The sequence below is a fragment of the Botryllus schlosseri genome, chromosome 3, assembly GCF_051294905.1.
Source record: "Botryllus schlosseri isolate E-star chromosome 3, Bs_hap1, whole genome shotgun sequence".
Classification (NCBI taxonomy): domain Eukaryota; kingdom Metazoa; phylum Chordata; class Ascidiacea; order Stolidobranchia; family Styelidae; genus Botryllus; species Botryllus schlosseri.
In genome coordinates, this window is record NC_137238.1 from 8550306 (window position 1) to 8570590 (window position 20285).

Consider the following 20285-nt stretch of genomic DNA (forward strand, 5'->3'; position numbering starts at 1 on the left):
TACCATATCAGGCAACTGGAATAAGTTTGATTCTCCGTACTATTTCATGCGTTTAAAATGATTACCCTTTTTTCATATGTATCGTCGATTTCTTTTTGCAGTTTTCTCTGAATCTCAGGATGCTGAGCCATGTTGTAGGCCACGAAGCTCATTGTGTTTCCAGTGTTTTCATACCCGGCGAGGATCATAAGTATTGAGTTACCGACAATTTCATTCCTGTCCATGCCTGTCGCGAACAAAAGTTTTTTTGAGTATTTATTTGAGTGTGAATTACGATGGATACAAGTGCGTCGAATTTATAATTTACAGTAGAAGAACCAAATGCATGGATATACAATACAGATGGTACGAGCTACTGTAAGGGTCGTGTGAACACAATGTCAAATAAAACACGAATCTCTGCATGTTTCCCCAACTGCTGGCGCCACAGTTTCTATAAATAGTACCGGTGTATTAATCGGACCATGCTTCGTTTTATGCGAAAGATGTCACTCATGACGATGTGACTGAATCGAAGAGGTTCTTAAGTTTTTCTACCGTGGATCCCTAAATTATTGATTACTATAAGGTTTTGTTATTTTACAAAATGTTCACACTCTAGAACCTTCAAATAATTAGTTAGCGAATACAAAAATATGACAAATCGAGGTTTTACTCTGGACACACACAACATACCGAACACATACAACACACGTCCCAGAACATGAAACCATAGTCCAGCCAATAAGATACCTTACCTTTTTCAACCGTCTCGGATTTTGCTTTCTCTTCAGATATTTCTCCATTCAGCATAAGTTGCATAAGGTCCACCCTTTTCGACTAAACGCACGATATAACGCATTAAAACAGTCCTCCAAGGTTTTATTTCAGAAAATGTCAATTTGTATACATCTTTTCCATTGAGAGTTTATATCACATACCTTCATTTCCGAGTCAGACTCTCGACTGTTGATAACGTGATGAGTGAGAGCTTTGAAGTATTGAACCGCTCCTTTTCCGAATAATGAAATGTTGAAATACTCTATCACCTTCTCGAATGGCGGAAAGATAACTTTGAAAAAAATACAAACAACTTTTAAATATGTACATTCAGATGACTCAGTCAAGACATATAGTCTACCTACGCGTAAAAATAAGTGATGTTTACATATTTATGAACAATACTTCAAATGGTATCTTGGTTGACGTACCTGATGTCTACTCATCACATTTGCCAGGGGTTGAGTCACGTATTATGGGATGTATATATCTTTTATTAGTTGAATCATTCATATCAAAATTTCGAAATTCAAGTTCTTTTAAATCAACGGTAGCGATACCACGTTACAATATTTTAAGATATTGAAGTAGCCACATAGTAGTCACGTAAATGAGTCTTGGACACGATATTCCAAGTTCAATACGCGCACGTCAAACGAGTCAATATATACTTACAGCATAGAAAGATCAAGGGACTAAAGAAGGTTCCGGAAAATAATTTTTTGGCTTGTTTCGCAATTTCAGGCTCCTGCACTGAATCGTCTTGTGAGTTGACTTCTGTGCTGAACGCTGATGAGCAAATGATATCGAGAGAGAGTCGGGAGAATATCCTAGATAACAAAATGGAATTCCTGTTCGCACTCGTGATTCTGACCATGTTATCATTATAGTAATATTATGCTACTATCAGCATCAGCATATAAGAAATAGTGTGCATGATATTTCCTGATGCTCTGCACATTACAAATAAATTAGTAGATATACAGCCGACATCGCTTTATTCGGACACTTTGTTTCCGCTCACTTTTGGCCGAATTAAGCGGAGAAACGGGTTTGTCCCAATTGTGCGAAAAATCAATCGTTTGTTTCATGGTCACGCGTAAAGGCAGGCAACACATTTAGACACTGTACGTCTACGTAATAAATGAATTGAAGCTGCGCTATACCACAATATTTTGCACCGATCGCACAAAACGCACAAGAGTTACGTATACGCGTAGGTTTATTGTACAGTATTTCGATACCAAAGAGGAGAAATATCTGAATTAACGGGAATTGTGTACGCGCAATTTTTACTTTTGCCGCTTTTCCGAGCTTTTAGATGAATAAAGCGGTTGTCCGGGTTATCGGGTGTGCGAATAAAGCGGACTCGACTGCACTTCGATTGGAAACTAGAACTCGGCTCATGGAATAAGTTGCACATATAACGAGAAACCTGACATCGATATACTGGTCGGCCACTGACCCTCTCTATTTAGCGTCTAGAGCAGAGGTACAGATGATGAATTTATAGGTACGAACATGCGACACAATAGCATGCAACATAATAGCATGCGACACTTCCGCATGCGACAATTGGGCATGCGACACCTGAGCTTGTGGGTAAAATATAGGGTTAAGGCCAGATATAGTTTAGATTGAGGATTGGATTATGGTTAGGTTTGGGGTTAGGATATGTAGAAATGTTGATTTCGGAGTTAGGGTTAGTTTAGGCGTTGTGAAACCGCATGCTAAATTGTCGCATGCTGATCGGTCGTTTTTCATTGCGTCGCATGCTCATATGTTGGCCAACCCAGGCGAAGCAGTATTCGTCCAATGTCTGCTACTCACGTTTTCGAGTTGAAGACTCCATCACTGGATTTAATTCTGCGGTCCAAAGCCGCTGCTGCGTTGTCAACACACCTATCCATGATGTAAACCATTTGTCTAAGCTTTGAAGTTGAGAATGTAGGAGTCAGAGAAGATCGAATGCGCTTCCACTGATTACCCTCGACCGCTGTTAGACCTTCATTGAGCTCCTTGCCGTTCAGCTTGATGAGTGTTCTCTAAATTTTTATGTACATTTTCAATAGTAGTACAAAATATTTCAATCTGCGGTAGCCGATTCGTAATGGTAAAATAATTCCACAGAACCGATAATTCCATAGTGATACAAATAGATTGGGAGTTAGTCCTTCGTTGTAAGAAGTGTCCCAATGACAAACACCTCTTCATACGTAACGAAATACTTACACTTCTAGAAGTCTACAAGTGGACTTCGTCTACCACTTCCTCTGCCTACTTGTACTATTTACTATGGCCATGCTTTTACACTACTTTCCCCTCGACAAGAAAATTGTCATACTTTACACAATTTGGATTTTGGAAAGTAGAAAGTAATTTTGAGATAAGTATACGTCATTTTTGTAAGTGAAATTATCATATGAACCGCATGAAGTAACGAGAAAGCTGATGAAATCGCACGAAGAGCAGCCCTGATGCAACTCGCACGTGATGAAACCCGCCAGCAAAAAATAACTATGAAAGAAATGAAATCCCACATTGTCGATATATGTCGATAAAGTGGATCGATCACATGAATGCCAATGACGACGACTCGCAATATAAAGACATTATTGGAGTCAAATCATTTTTGCAAAGTGACTCGAGTCAAGTCAAGTCATACGAAAAAGTTGACTCGAGTCATTCCAACACTGGTGTGGGGTATTTGGTAATTTTGCGGTGGTCGCGAATATCCATCTTGCAATTTTGAAAGTACAACAACCTTCGCGTAACTGCTTAAAGTATGCGACCAAATCTGCTTTTTGGAGCTACTTACTTCAGCACTATCAGATCTTTGATTGTCTACGTCAGTGGTTCTTAACCTTTTTTCTTCCAGCGGCCCCTTTCAAAAATTATCGTGCTCCAGCGCCCCCTCCCCCAACTTCATATTGTAAGGAATGTAATAAAGACAATGAGTAAGAGGGAGGGTCGTAACAGCACTTCGTTAACCCCCCTAAAAACGATTGCCTTGCGCACCCATAGCGTGATAAACCGAACTTCTGAGGGCTTCGCCCCCACGAATCCCATATCGTGATCTTGATGGTCAGCAAAGTTTGTGTGGCCTGGTCGCCCTAGGTACCAAAATTTTTCATAATGCATGAATGAATAGGTGGTAATTACATATATAAGTCGCTATAAACTTTTTATCCTCTCAGCCCACGTAATCAGATTTACCAGTAGCACTGAGTGAGCTGTTGTATAGGAAAATAAAGGGCACGTAATTAATAATTAAACATATTCGGGCATGCCCGCAGGTACAATTATTCGTTACCAGGCCGTAACAGCACTTCGTCAGCCCACCCCCCCCAAAAAAAACACGTTGGTCCTGGGCCCCATCGGGTGATAAACCAAACTTCCGGGGGACTTCACTCCCAGACCCCCATTAGGCTGTCCGCTATTTGCTGATAGCCTATTAGGTATCTACATTGGGTGTCCATTTACTGAGGCAGCTATTCTCGCCTATTCGCGCGAAGTGCGAAAAATTTCACTAATTAATGATTGAATTGGTCAATATCATCGGGAATTGCATGTAAATTGAGATCAATTTTTATCCTCTCTCTGCTCACGTAAACACATTTACCGGTAGAGCTGAGTGAGGTGCAATGTTCCCTCTAAGCTGCGCACGTGCGCAGTGCTGACACGGTCTCTGCGCACAGAAAATATACGTTGCGCACAACAAATCCGGAGTTATTACCTTTCTTTAGTCGTTACGCACTGTTGTCCAAGGGTCAGCGCAGTGAGTTGTTGTGTGTGCGCAGACTCATCAAAACTTAAAGCGAATATTGTGAGGTTTCTTGGAAACTGTAGGGCCCGTTACTAATAATTAAACATATTCGGCCGGGCGAACCCGTTGGTATGACTTCGTTGCATGATGTTATTTCGTGACCCCCTGTCTGCAATATCAAAAAATATAGAATCGCTCAACGGGGATATCGCCCAACAGGAATATCCCTGTCGCCCAATCGTACTAAACTAAAAGACGCATACGATTTCAGATTGGTATTTCTTCACTGACATATAATTTTTCCCTGCCAATGGAATTCGTCTTCTGGGGTTCAGATTGCCAAGACAGGAACATTCGGTGTCAGTCATTTAGGCGCCCATGGACAATTAAACCTATATGTATTTTGAAGGCTATATGTAACGAAGTTTTCGGTGTTAATTTGCTCTGAATACTCATTAAGGATATGTCCTATCACCACATCATCTACTGCGAAGCCATACCGCCCCCCTGAGCCCAGCGCCCCCCATATCGCCCCCTGAGCGTTTCCGCCCCCCTTCAAGATCGCCAGCGCCCCCTGGGGGGCGCTGGGGGCAAGGTTAAGAACCACTTGTCTACGTCCACTTAAGATAGATATCGCATGCTCGGGACTACTTTGACCATCTTAGGACTTCTGCTATTTCTTATGAAGTTGAAGAAGGTATAGGTATCCGTGAGTCCCGTATATGGACAGAGAATGCTTTCTAAAATTTATCCGCGCTCCTTTTGATTCCGTAGTCAACACTCATTCTTAGTCAACGTCATGCCTGAGCATAAACAGAATCCCCAAACGTAATATTCTATTTCTATCTTATTACCTGTCTTGCCGGAAAGGCATGAAACTCTTTGATAAATATCTGCCTCAGCATATCCGGGTCGTGTATGGTGATACTTGGCTGGAGGAATGTATACGATCTGTAATTGCAAGTCATATTAAGGAATCTATACCATAGGCTAGAGAAGGAGCCTTTTGTGAAGTGAATTGAAGTAAAGTAAAGTAGATTTATAGCAGGGTGGCCAACCTTTTCACCCAAAGGGCCACGCGAGATTTACGAACCATTACGCGGGTGACTTGGATGTTGATGACCTTTTTCTAGTAGTCCGATAAGAGAGAACCGAATTAGGAAACGTTGAAAACAAGACTTATAATACTACGCATTAAAATCGATAACAATTATGTCATGAAAACTCTGTGTGCAACTGTGCCGTGTGCGATGTGCATTCATGCCCTGGTCGGACGAAGCGCGAAATTCTTTCGAAGGTAATGAATGAATTCGATCAATAAATATGTTACTTGCATATATTGGGGGTCGCCTCTGTATACGACTAGGCTCATTTGGCAAGGACAGGAATATTCGGCGTTTAGACATAGCAATATCGAAGGTGTCGGTGAACATGCCTCTAACATTTTGCGCAAATGTTTCGTCGCCGACGATCTCGCTGCCAACACGCAAGCGAATTTGCATGTTGGAAGACATGTTCTCTCCTATTCGCGAATATAGTTAGACTCAATTCTGTAAATTACGTGTATTTATTATTTTGAGGAGGGGGCTCCGATACTAATTGCAAGAAATAGAGTGATAATAAATCATGCGAAGTGATATGAAAAATTTCATGCCAAACAAATCTGCTACGAAATATTCTACTTTATGATCATATTCGAAAATATGCGATAAATGTGGCTGGCCCCTGGTTAGGCCAATGCGTCGGAACAGGTGATTTAGTCACTATCAAATTTCCTGGTCAGGCTAATCAAATTTTGGTTGGCCCTGCAATTTTACCTCATGCGATAACTAATTCCGAGTATTACCTCGCGGGTCACACAAAACTTTCTCGCGGGCCACGGGTTGGCCGCCCCTGATTTACAGTTTCTTCTGCCATCCCGTCACTCGTTTAGCTTGATTAACATAATATGGAACATGACAAACCAGCATGGTGTTTTCACCACCTTGTGGTGGTAAATTTCACTCTTTCAAAGTGGTAAGTAGCGAAACTTTTAGATGTTAGTTTGTGAATCCGCTTCAAATTAGCGCCTACTCCATTTTAATACTTGCAGATTACTCAATTTTCGTACAGTTGACTTATTGATGATGTTCTAATTCACGTTCGTTTTTGGGAAAAACGCTTTGCAAAGTGCAGCGAATCCCAATGAGAGCTAAAAGTACTGGTAATATCACCACGAAATCATCAATCATCCATAACTAGGGTTGCATTGGTACAAAAATCTATTTATATTGATTTGCGAAATAATTTTGGTGGTTTGAGGTGCGACAGTTACGGTCCTAACTGTAAGTGCCAATTTACCACGACTGTGACGACGATTAATTTGGTAATTGATACATTCACACGGGTATATTTGAATATATGAAGTTTTGAGGTCGTCTTACCCCCAAATTGGTCCGTGCTTTTTCTTCATCATGTTGTCATATTGAAACCCCGTCTGCAGATACAGATAATAAGTTATTTTATTATGATCATCGATATTTATTCAAATAGTTGAAGGTGTCATGGGTGTCCAATGCGTCAATCGTGACCATATCCGCTGCAAAATTATTTTCTGGTCGTCAATATATTCGATGAAGTGTATGTTAGGGTTGTTCGGGATAGATCAACTTTGAGAAACTGTGCATTTTGAGCTGAAAAAAATCGGCAAATACTGGGATTTCCAGTAATGTGAAGGCCGCACCAGTATCAGCCAGTCATCCTCCACCAGCATCAAGTACCGAAGGTGAACTTACATAGAGCTCGTCTACATCTTCACAGCAGCTGACGCTCACCACAGTAGTGACCTTGAAGCTACACAACGTGCACAATCATCACCTGATCATTCATCTAAATGTCTGAGTCTGAACGCTGTAGAGTAGACGTATTCAGCGAAAGAGATCTATGCCAGCTATTCCAGGTTTTTTTCATCATTGATTTGATTGGGTGTATGATTACATTAAATGCCGACTGCACTACGTACATACCGGATGACAGATACCTGAAAGCCAGTCGCTTACAAGTTGTAGGAAATTACCGGCAAATATTTTATTATTTCGAAATATCAACCCGTTTCATCTAACTGAGTGGTATTTACATTTGGGCCAAGTTAACCCATTTCTTTGTTATGCTGAGTCGTTGCGTTATCCATTTCCATGCTATGTTGTTCCGCTTCATTAAAAATTGGGTCTCATAATGATGCTGTGAGAGTAGCTGGTAGATTCACCATGATATTGTTTTACATGTGCATGTGCAAGGCACATCGTCTATGGTGCAATATGATGATCAGTCCTTATTAGGTTTTAGGATTTCGATGGAAGTGTGCAATATGATAATCATGTCCTGAACTCATAATAACATATGTAGTGAGGTTTTGTAGCATCCCAAACCTTAACAGCTGAATAAACTCTGCTATTTATTACATTTACAAGGCTAGGAAATATCGCGGCATTTAAATATAGGGTAATCGCCATTGATAGCCTATTTCTTTCAAGCTCCAAATGCACACAGGTACAAGGGATGAGTCACACTAAAAATGTAGCGAGTATATTTTTTAAAGTGTTTAAGGCATGGGAAGTGGACTGAAAACCATGACTCTTTGGAAGTCGGTCCATTCTGAACACCTATAATATATGTGCCATGTTCGTCTGTCATTTGTCGTTCCATACAATTCTTATGATAACTTTTCCACGTGTTATCCCAAAACGATAGCCTACAATTGTTGATAAAGAGCTTAGTAATACACATATCTCTATTTGTTCTAATAATATAGTATGTGACATATCTTAGTGTTACCGAGGATGGAAATATTCGCGATCATTTGAAAATTTGCAACACACATGTGGCATCTCGGATTTATCGTGACGTAGCGAAACAGGTGATGCCGAAATGTCATATAATAAGATTTACGGTTTGTTTTCGTCCGCCTGATGACGTTGCTGTCTATGTGTTGTATACAGAAGTCCGCACTCAAGCTATACGCTGTACTTGCAGTGTACACTGAACAGTGAACAGTTTTCCTTATGACATGTCGGCATAGTTTCCTACGATGACAGGCTTTCGATAGTTGAAATTGTTCAATCAGCAAATGTCAATATCACGTGCAAAAGCTCTGATGGCGAAGATAAGCGCTACTCGCAATTTGCCTGAGCTCAAAACTTATGTTCCCGCTACGTTATTAACCCTAGACTGCTCAGGCGGGATATCGTTACACGATGGCTCAGGTGGGGTCAAATTGACCCTATCAGTTAATATACTTTTTTCTTACCAATTTTGCTATACAGCTGTCTAATAACCTCCTGCGGGACGTTATAACGATGCACCTACCTTTTTGGTACATTGAACTCTACTCTCTACCCATCTAAGACCACTGAGGTGGGATATCGTTACACGATGGCTCAGGTGGGGTCAAATTGACCCCATCAGTTAATATGCTTTTTTTCTTACCAATTTCGCTATACAGCTGTCTAATAACCTCCTGCGGGACGTTATAACGATGCATCTACCTTTTTGGAACATTGAACCCTACTCTCTACCCATCTCAAAGTTCCCGCTGAGGCCTAATACCATTACACGAATGGCGAGCTGTGGTCAAACACCCCCCATCGGTTATTTATTACAACAATTATTACAATACAACAATCGGAAAGCTATTCGTCATGTCTCGTTGACTCCACGTGACATAAACAATGCGAAAGAATCATATAAACAGCCGGAATCGGTCCGAATACAACGAGGAGAAAATACTTAGTCTGGTCACTATACCTTCAAAATCTGACCCATGCTAAATCAATAGCTCATAGCGGCGAGGAATTAGAGGTAACCAGCTAATGCTTTATTCCAATTGATAGTGCATATGACCATTTAGGATTACATGGCTGGCAAGAACAATCTGACCGCACATGAAAATATGACTGATATATTTGCTCGCCTGGGGTCAAATTGACCCCAACCTGAGTTGTCTAGGGTTAAGACGGTCACATGTCGGATTTATAGAGCGGTCCGATCGTACATCGCCTATCGTAATTTGTCCAGTTGATGTTAAGTGCCCACTCAAGCTACTATGCTGCCACCGTTCTTACGTTTTTGTCGAATAGTTGTCGGACATTTCCAATCTGCAGTAATGAAGGCGGATCGTGTGGAATATTGAGTTCTTTGTGATATTGCCACTTCCGGTGAATGTAATACCTGAAATTTATTAATATATATTGACAGTGTTGATGAAATTGTGATCTACGATCCGAGGACTTATTGAAGATTAACGTTTTCAGGGCGCGACAGCAGCTTTTAACATGTTCTCGATGTACATCGAGTTACAGACCTTTTGCAAAAAAGCCTAGAGAGAAATCCATTGAAGGTCGCATAAAAAGAGCAAGGAAAAGCCTCCATAGGAAAATATACAATTCGAACACTGTTACATTAGACATTGAGCCGAAGTGGATGTTCGATGGGAGAGTGTACTTGCCTACTTGGACGGTTCAACATACTCTTATCGGTTCATTAAATCGCATTGTGTCTTGCGTGTAGAATTGTACATTATGTGTCTTGAACCGATAAACATAATAGAAACGCCGATTATTATCATTATCATTATTTGAGATGAATACACGGGGAAACGAACAGTTGTTTTTAGCTTCGATATAGCCAAGATATCGGCTTCTCGAGTCTAGGAAGCGTAGATTTATAGCGATGTGCTACCATTCACTCACCATGCAAGCGTCACGATGCTCCCGAGTAACGCCCACGTTTCGAGTGAAAACAAATTCAGAGGACTCCACATGTTCAGTTGGCGTTCGGAATTTCTTTGTTCGATAATATTCTATCTTGATAAATCTGCAAAAGATGGTCGCTTCCGAATTCAATTGCGGTATTCGGAGCTTCAGGTTATGATTAGGACTGGGCACAATGATTTGAGTACTCGAATCTGAATCGAGTAATTATTTTAATGATTCGAGTCGAGTAGCAAAAGACGATTTTTTCGAGCACTGAAATTTTACGCTCCTCGCCACTGCAAGTTATTTTAGCAACACGAATGATGATTTCGGTACTATCTACTCTTGAAACCTTGATTGGCCGTATCGCAGCATACGAAACATATAGTACAAATCTACGAAAGTACGAAAGTTATTGGAAACAACACATTTCCGAAGTCATGACCCTCCCACAACATTGTCACAAAGTGAAATGAGTCGAAATATTACCAAAGTATATGTAATGTGATAAATAACAGGCAATATATTCTTTGTGGTGGCATAAAAGGTACATATTTGAACCTTGGCATCTTGCATACTGTTATTACGTCATAATCAGTGATAATCGAATACTCGACTCGAAGCATAATACGTGATTCAGAATCGAATCACTCTGGTACTCGATTTTGCCCGGCCATAGTTATGATTAGGTGTAGGCGCAAAGATCGGAGTACCCAGATCCGAGTTGCGTATCAATTGCAATGATTCGAGTAGAGTGCGCAGAGTCGATTTTTTTCGACTAACAAAAGTTGACGCCTTGACATCAAGAGTTATATTTTACCAACTCAAAATATACTTTCAATATTTAATTACCACCGTTGGAGCTTCAACATCTCGGTTATCCGTATCTCCGGCGTCGATCAACATGTTGCACAAGGCTATGATTATTTTTTATTCATGGAATGACATTTCTGCCGAGCCTCACAGTGACCACAAAGCTCTACGAAATAGTTATGGTCCAGAAATGGGTAGCGCTAGTAGAATCGTGATAGTGGCGCTTATAACATCACTGGTTTTGTGCGCTACGTCTGTAAAGAGTTATTATATGCAATCCGAAGCAAATAAATATGATGGTAACGTGATAATCGATGGCACTATTGTTGATATACGATGTTCTTTCCTATTCTCCGCTGATTGCTGACGATTACCCCTGACGAGTGTCAGCCGAAAATATTCGGGTGTATTTCAATATGAATATACCATTTAATTGTATGTTGGAGTTCTGTATCTCCGAGAAGCTCTTAAAATAAATATATATGCGTCGTTTAGTCTTAGTAACACGGACTTTAGACCAGATGATACATACATTTCATCAATACGAACTTACGTACATAGATTTAGATATACACATACACACGCATACACATGTGTATGTGCATGTGCATTGTGCAACTATTTGCTATGTTATATAAGCTAAATCGTCTCGGCAATATTACAAATTCAACTACATTATCTACTATCTTTGGATCACAGAGAACATCGAACAAGTTCAAATGTATCCTAAACCCGTAGTAACATTTACCTGTCGCCGCAGAAAGCGATTCATATTTGAACTTTTGGAGTCGTTGTTACTTTCAGGATAACACTATAATACTCGAAAATTTGACTCGGAAATCGTAATCGAATCACCTAGATACTCGATTTCGCCAAACCCTAGTTATGATAGACTTATTCTTTGAGACTGGCTCACGGCACTTGACTGACATATGTTATAATTTCACAGGTACTCTGCGGAGTGTTTCTGCGCTCGCAACCCGTAAGGTCGCCCGATCGGACGTCTCTCGGCAATTCATGTTTGCGAAGCTAGGTCATTCGTAACGACCGCATTGTGATTCTACAGTGTACGACGCAGCTATGCCGCACTCACAATACACTCGCCTGTGAAGCCGGTGAATATTACATCCGCTGATAGCGAATAGCAATCATTTTCTCACATTTATAACGAGAGCGCAGTGAACACGTCAGCCGATATTGCGACATCGTGATGTTGTATCTGTGTTGCAACGCCATGTTCGAAATCGACAATACAGCCAGTCACGTCATATTGTTTTACCGCGAGTAATAGCTTGATCTTTCCAGGCAGTGAAGTGACGGGTTGACCATAATAGTTCAAAAACGTCGCATCGAAACAGTACCGTTGTTTACTCTGTTATCTACAGCTATTTATCCTCCGTATTTGGCTATTTTCATCGGCTCTTCGTGAGATGTTACAAATAAGTACATGTCGGCTACTATTACCAGCGCACCGATGTCGCCAGTACGTCAAAGTTCGATAAGCACACTGTTCAGTGTTTAGTACAGTTTAAACTTCAGACGTGATATAATAGCAGACTGTATCCGAGCATACAGCCTCAAGGAATGATTGTTACCGTTAATCCACGATCGCGTGTGTGGTTGACGCGGAATTACAGTAAAGAATATGGTAGCATATAGAATTGCCTATAATGATTTAGTTCAATTACAATTACGCATATATTGAAGATTTACCATTATATTGAGATATGCGTGCAATGGATACAGCCCAACATCTAAATTACTGCTAGTATCAATAATGTATGAGCTGTAGTCACCAAGCATTGAATCCAAAACCGCCAATCAGCGTCACCGATTTCGAATTGCACGAACTTGTACAGTACATCCGTTCTACGCTGGCAACAAGTCTGAGCTCCAACCAAATTCCTTGTACGTCAAACTCTCTTATAGAACCGCGATGTCAGTGAAGCTACAACTGACCTCTGGTATACTGAAGTACGCTTATCTCGCAAGAGCGTCGGCAAATAGAGAGTGAAGAAACTGTCGAACGAACTCTTCAAGTTGTCGACGGGAATGAATGGACATTGGACAGTTTCCGACTCTGAATCAATAGTATTGTCGTACTCTACATAATTCTAAATTACATGAATTGAAGATTCGTCGCTCACTGCAGCCACCAGATTCGTCGCTCACTGCAGCCACCAGATTCACGCATGTTAGCTTTCGCTTCAGTATAGTTCTTTGGTTACTTATGACTTCTCCAAAATACGCGCATATTCTCAAGACACTGGCAAAGAGTGGCGAGATAGCGCAGTGGTATAATCAGCGGCTGCAACACCAACCGAGGTCGACATCAGAAATCCTATACCTAAGTGTTGGAGGTTTACCTAGGCTCCTCCTCGCCACCTCATCCGCGTAAGCGGTGTCTTCACGAAAAGCCTAGAAGTGGGCCGTGCTGTAAGTCGGCAATCACGGAATAAAAATGAAAAATATCGGCCAGGTGTAAATGACCATAGTAGTCGACAAACACCATGTATACCTCAAAAGCCAACCAACACTGGCAAAGATTGCTACGCTGTGCCCTGAAGTTGATTCTGGACTATGAGTCGATGCATTACGTACCAATTATTCAAAGGTCGGTCAAAGTAGTACGTATTTGTAATCATGTAGAAGTAGAAGTAACGCCATAAATTGCCATTAGAATTGGCAATTGCCGTGACATTCCAAAACTACTTCAGGGAAAAGTAGAGAATGGAAGGGCTGATGCTTTGAAAATTTAGAAAAATAGGTAGCTTGTGCTAGTAGATTCGGTCAAGGTGTCGAATACAAGTTGTACAAATCGGAAATGGGTTCTAAATTATAATGTATCATCAATCATACCATTAAGACGTATCTCCGTGACAACGCATATTGACTGTGACTGATGACTAATCACTAATGGCGGAATTATTGAAAATATATTCTGCTACCGTAACAGCTAACACGGCTGAAACTTCGCCCAGTACGATTGTTTGACACATAAAAGTGACTCTAACCAATCCCTATATTACGTCTTACTTTATAAAAGCCAAAGTCCACAAGGTAAGTAGTTTTCTTGTCTATAATTGTCAAGTAGAAGTGGAATACCTAAGTCTTGAAACACAACCAGTCAATAGTGCAAATAGGCTACTTGAGTAATACGAGAAAGTACTACGTCACTTATACCGGTGACCGCATCCGCCATTAATTTGGTGGTTTTAATCAGCACTCCATATCATTGGAAATTAGATAGTTGCGTATAGGGTTGCATTTAAAACAAAAATCAATTTAAAACAAACATGTTTAAAACAAAAATCAATTTAAAACAAACATGTTTAAAACAAGGCCCTTGTTTAAAATATTTTTTATTTTTAGTTTTTGTTCAAGCCATGACGTCACGAATATTCAATTGTGACGCCATAGTGGATTGACATTTACAATTGAAAACAGAGGGTAAATATATATCCTTTCACGAAATATCTGTACTATTGCTGTTGAACCGACTATTCTGAGGGTTCCAACCATCTCATATCGATATACGTCGGCTATATCGAGTGGTAAATGTCTGTAGGCTCATACAACATGTTTTTGGAAAGTATTTACACAATTATGGCACGATTTTACAACTTAAAAAAAAACGATTTTTTTGAAAGGCCATTGTTTAAAACACGGCTTGTTTTAAATGCAACCCTAGTTGCGTATTGTAAATGATCGGGATTTTGTAATCCAATCGCACAAGTATCTTGCGAGGTTTATGGAAACAGGATTGGTATCGGTGTCGCAATTATTTCCAAAATAAAATAATGGCCGACCAAGCGTGCGAGAATTGCCGGTTGACGTCTGCCTGTACCGAATTTAGGCTGCAGCATAACCATTATAATCACGACAGGGTCACGCTGAATTTCCTTTTCAACAAGGTGGTCACAGAGCCTTAAATTTCAATCAGCTCTAATTCTGCTGATGTTACATACATGATTTAATATATCATCGACCAGGTTGGGATTAATAGCTCTGTCACAATATAGACAGTGTTATATTACGGTTTGTATTTTGCGATAGTCCGAATACTTATACTGCGATCTACACCAGACCCGGACATTTTACTGCACGCGGGTCAAATAATTTCGAAAATGGAATGGTATTGCGATAAATAATACCATAGGTATTATGAACTTAAATGGAAACGTGTTTTACTTTGAAGCCTAATTATTTATGTGTACAGTATATGTATGTAGGCTAATCGAGATTCATAATATAGCAAAGTATGCTGTAACAAATCAAGTCACAGGCCGTGAAATTCGTAATGATGCAATAGCAATAAACAAGGTTGCAACTATTGTAACAAAACGCAGATATTGAATGCGACAATATTGATTCCAACTTCAGCCTCACTGTTTGCGTATAATATAATCCAAACCTTCTTTGCTGCCACTGTTTCACTTTACGAAATACAGGGTCTCTGATATCAATTGTGATTTCAATTCTTTATTGTGAATAAACCATCAGCATCGCATTCCCCTTGTTACAAATAATTGCCCACCCCTGATCTATGCTATGCAGCTGAATGCTATGGACTGGCCTTATTAGTCATCGCGAGTCTCTTTCACAAACGCTATCTGTCATAATCTGCTATCTGCGTCACGACCCGAGCCGGAATTTTTTTTTAGTATATGACCTTGTCAGTATAGCTTTCAAGTGTGACATCTATATAATAGAAAAACTCTTGGCATGGGGGGCACGGCCGGAAACATTCCCCACTCAAGTATCTGTGTATCAATGTATTCATTGCCTTCTAATTTGGGTAAATAAAGAGTTAAACACGTTCTCGTTGAAGCGGTATTTTGGTAGGCGATGAGGTTTGCGCTGTTGGCTATTCATGGTTGCGCTTGACCACCCGTAAATTAAACTCCACCGCCGGTTGTATACCGACAACTTCACGAAGCTTCAAGGGCGGCATCTGAAAAAGGGAATTGCAATGCTTACGTTTACTCGGTGGCGTTCCGTTATCGTATCGTTTTAGAGGTATAATTGATTACTTTCGGAATGGTCTCGTGACTGATCACAAGCCTGCTGTCTTTGCCTATTGCGAAACTATTGCAATTTATGCGACGTGGAAACGATGACGCGCGGGTATCTCTAATCACTGCATATAATAACTATATTGAATCGATGCCGAACTATTTGCAAAGCAGATTAGATCAATACGCCGGATTGGTTGAAAGCAGCGCAATTCTAAAATACACATCAAATGATCAGTGATCACCAAGGAAAGTTTTTGCAGCTTTTGTTACTTTTTTTACAGCTTCCGACAGCTTCCTATTAGATACTCAGAGACCATGTGCTATGATGTGTTTGGAGGGATTTTATAGTGCAATTTTTCTCTATTTTTCATACCAATTTTTACTGCCACTTTTATCAAATGTGAAGAAGTGATTTAAAAACATGGTATAAACTATTTCTAGTATGGTTTTATTCTCTTTGATTTGCATAACAAGGAGCTATCTATGGGTTAGCTGCATCTCACAAAATCTATGACACAATGGCTTGCATGCAAGAAGTTCGACTACCACTGCCAAGAATGACCGTTTCGTAATAATATGTAAATATATCGTTTTTAATTCAACAAAAATTATAAATGCAACTTTTTACTGCAACTTTTTGCAGCGACTTTCCTCAAAATTAAGTGCAATTTGCTCTCGATTATAGTGCAACAAAAACTTGTCCTGGTGAGTGTTGATCACACTACCAAACCGTACCACAGATAATCTTGGATATAGATTTGAAAATTTAGGTCGGATTCGGGTATGCTTACTAGCTAAACTGGACTGTGGGTATGGACCAACAATTGATACAATCTTCGGGATTCACATAGCTAGCGTCTCGGGACTCAATTCAATTCAGTTTATTGTCAATAATTCTATCCTTTCGAAACGCCACAAGAATTCTTGGATTATCTCTTATGTTAACAACTGTCGTGCAATATTAGGGTTACCAACTTCCTGCACAGCTCCCGTAATAACCGCCGGAGCGTCACTTCGGTGCTGATTTACGGCATATCAGCCGAATTTGGCTATATATATGGCCAAAATTCTCAACAAATAGGACAAAATCTGAAAAAGAGAACAAAAGGGCGTCCTCCGAGAACACTTTCAAAAAATTCAAAAAAGGGAACGAATCCTCTTAAAAGAGGACATATGGTAACCGTATCCAACAAGTCGAGACCAAGCTTTACAGTCGAAGTGATTACTGATCAACATGATGGTATAATTATACTTCGAAATGAATGATGCCGGATATCATACTAAGAGCTGTAAACAATTTTATGTGTCACATTTCGTACCATGTACTGCTGAAAATCAGTAATACCTACAGGACGAAATTATCTCCGAAGAAAAGACACCGCGAGTTTTAGATTTAGAAATATAAGTTCAGACGTTCTTTGCTTATGGTAAAGTTCAGCCATCATCAGAACCTGACACAGACGTTAAATAACCCACCCCTGGATCGGGAGCCAGGTCGGGTAATTTGGACAACCTATAAAGAGTTTCGACATGGTATAACAAATATTTCCTGAATGAGGAAACTGATGAGCTGCACGAAAAAACTCGTCTGTGGGTCCTTCCTTTAAGACAATTTCGGCCTGACATTTGACGGAGTTGGAACAGGAGCCGGAGCTGTACGTGAAACTAAATCGGGGCTGGATCAGGAGCCGGAGCCAGAGCCAGTTACTTGAAAAATAGCTCCGGCTCCGATGTATTTCATATGATGCTATATGCTACTACTATTGGCTTAATTCACATCATTAAACTCCAGCCCTACACGAAATTAAAAATGTTTGCCTCGTTGGCGCCACCATTACACCGGTATTTGATAAAGCTGGAGCTGTGTTCAATGAGCTTCGTAGTTGGAGCTTATTTATGATAAAATGTAGTTCCGGAACTGGAACTGCACAAATGCAGCATTTAGGCCTGTCTCAAAACCCCGGATTCAAGTACAACCACGAAAATCGAATTACCGGCGTGTCTTCGGCGGGCTTAAAAGTAAACTGGCGAAGAAGTTTTGCCATGGTGAATTTGATTTCTGTCAGCGCAAATCTCATCGCTATGCAATTTCTCGGTCCCGCTCCAAATGGCTGATATACCAGTGGGTCGATTTGGCTCATATCCCGCATCCTGTAGAAACGTCAAATGGTGAAGTTATCAGTTATATTAAGGTATATATCATTGATAATGCCATTGAATAATGCACACGTAAGGATGAGAAACAGTCGAAAAAACATAGCAGAAGAGGTTGAAGAAGACGTAGATTTCCAAGACATATCGAAACTACTTGAAGTTGAAGACGAAAATGAGGGTATGAAATGTACTGAAGTAAGTAATAATGTAAACGAAAGTCCTGTAATTCGCCGCTTTTCACCCTTGCAGATTGGGTGTATAAACTCTATAAATCAGGTAAATGGTTCTTTCAAATTATGCTTTCACCTCCATCCAATGGGTGTAAGTGAATCAAATACACCAATTCTTATGGGGATTTATCTCACAGGTGTAGTGGCTTCAATCTTCGTGCACGAGCCCATCAAATCCCGAACAGGTCATACACGGACACGTAAAATGAACTGCACTACTACCATTGCACCCATGATATATATGTATATATATATCCATAAGATTTAGCGTTTTACCGTATTTGAAATATTTTTACAAGACGAAATAGGTGTAAAATCACGATTTGTTACCTGAAAGTGCCGTTTGCCTGATTTACGCCCCACTCTAGGTTGAAAATCTGATAAATGCACCGATTTTGGAACACCTGGATATCCGTTTTTGTTTGAAAAAAAGTAGATTTGTTCGAGAGACCGCATACGTTTAGAAGTTGAGCATAGGAGGCTCATTACGAAATTACAAGGTGTATCCTCGCGACCACTGCTAAACGATTAATGGCGCTGCAACTAGGTTTTTCGGAAATAAATTCAGTTACAGTGTTAAATGGGATACTTAACCCATAAGGCAGTGGTTCTCAACCGGGGGTCCGCGAAGCATTTCCAGGGTCCGCGAAACCTCTAAATTGGCAAATGATTGATAACCTAATTTATAATTTTCTAATTAGGAACACCACGTTGCAGTTTCGCTTCATCACTGCTAAAACGTCAGGGCTCACATCAACAGAATGGCCGTCTGAGATGAAACATCGTACGTGAAATTCAATTTAATTGACAAATTGCCGATAGCTTACTGATCAATCCGAACATTTTTCTGTTTAGAGAAATTTTATACGGGTTTGTGTAAAAAGAAAAAAAGTTGGAGTGGGTCAGGATGAATTAGGAATTCCAAAAGTTTTTTCCTAATCTGTTCGAATATTGGATTTTAAACGTCGTCATATTTTCTCCTGTGATATAGCCTACATATAACCAATGTTTCCTCTAATTTTTCACGTGTATGCGCGCACTCACCAACTCACTGCGCGACCCTTGGACAACAGTGGGTAACGACTAAAATAAAGAATAAAATAAAAAGTCATCTCTTCGGATTTCTTGTGCGCAGCATAGATTTTCTGTGCGCAGAGACCGTGCCAGCACTGCGCAATTGCGCACGTACGCAGCTTAGAGGGGGAAATTGCATATAACCATTATTTCTGAATAACTTCGAGATGAGCTGCTGCACGTGATATGTTCATTACAATTCTAGCTGTTCCTCCATGTTGGTGCCATATATGTTGCGGTCATAGCCAAAGATGTTGTCGTAACCGTTACGCGCTATCATTCGCCATCTTTTATAATTGTAAAAATGGATTTTCGGCACTCGTTCATATCAAATCGAAGGCCCGGATTATCAAGGAACTACCACCACCACATATTTCAATAAATGCAGTTGCAGGATTCGCTTCCAAATATTAAAAGTCTGCCCAATTTCTAAATATAGTACAATCTTATTTACAAAAAAAAAACTGTCATCCTGTTGCTGCCTATACGCAGTTAATATTTGCACAAGGCAGATAACGGTTGAGTTAAATTTGAACTAAAACTTGTGGATGTCCGGGTCCGCGGGGGTCAGTAACGGTCCACAAGCGGTCCGCGGCGACAAAAAGGTTGAGAACCACTGCAATAAGGTATGGTAATTTCACTTGTAACGGCGATTCAAATACAAAGTATGTTAAGTGAGTACATTTGCCTAGCAGTGCAAGTAATCTAAAACATAACCACCTGAGTAAGTAATCCAAGTAGA

General features: G+C 40.2%; 2 protein-coding genes and 1 long non-coding RNA gene across 5 annotated transcripts in view; 1 reads left to right on the forward strand and 2 right to left on the reverse strand.

Annotated features, from left to right (window-relative positions):
* LOC145434834 (cytochrome P450 3A8-like) overlaps positions 1-11474 on the reverse strand; it is a 34006-nt gene extending 22532 nt beyond the window's left edge. Inside the window, exons 1-9 of one of the 2 annotated variants that reach the window (XM_080312066.1) lie at positions 10252-11474; positions 9625-9730; positions 6949-7001; positions 5380-5476; positions 2590-2804; positions 1435-1589; positions 921-1051; positions 738-819; positions 66-226 (exon numbers count right to left, since the gene is read on the reverse strand). In XM_080312066.1, coding sequence (XP_080168192.1) covers positions 66-226; positions 738-819; positions 921-1051; positions 1435-1589; positions 2590-2804; positions 5380-5476; positions 6949-7001; positions 9625-9730; positions 10252-10322 — 1071 coding nt within the window. In that variant the 5' untranslated portion in view covers positions 10323-11474. The remainder of the gene's footprint in view (positions 1-65; positions 227-737; positions 820-920; positions 1052-1434; positions 1590-2589; positions 2805-5379; positions 5477-6948; positions 7002-9624; positions 9731-10251) is intronic. The other variant, XM_080312065.1, reaches the window with a different exon arrangement.
* Positions 1-20285, forward strand: part of LOC145434886 (uncharacterized) — a 271087-nt gene that overhangs the window by 234465 nt on the left and 16337 nt on the right. The gene's annotated exons all lie outside the window — the stretch shown is intronic.
* Positions 15828-20285, reverse strand: part of LOC145434840 (cytochrome P450 3A14-like) — a 30163-nt gene continuing 25705 nt past the window's right edge. The window contains exons 12-13 of the mRNA XM_080312073.1: positions 18080-18236; positions 15828-16021 (exon numbers count right to left, since the gene is read on the reverse strand). Of these exons, the coding sequence (XP_080168199.1) occupies positions 15935-16021; positions 18080-18236 (244 nt within the window). The 3' untranslated portion in view covers positions 15828-15934. The remainder of the gene's footprint in view (positions 16022-18079; positions 18237-20285) is intronic.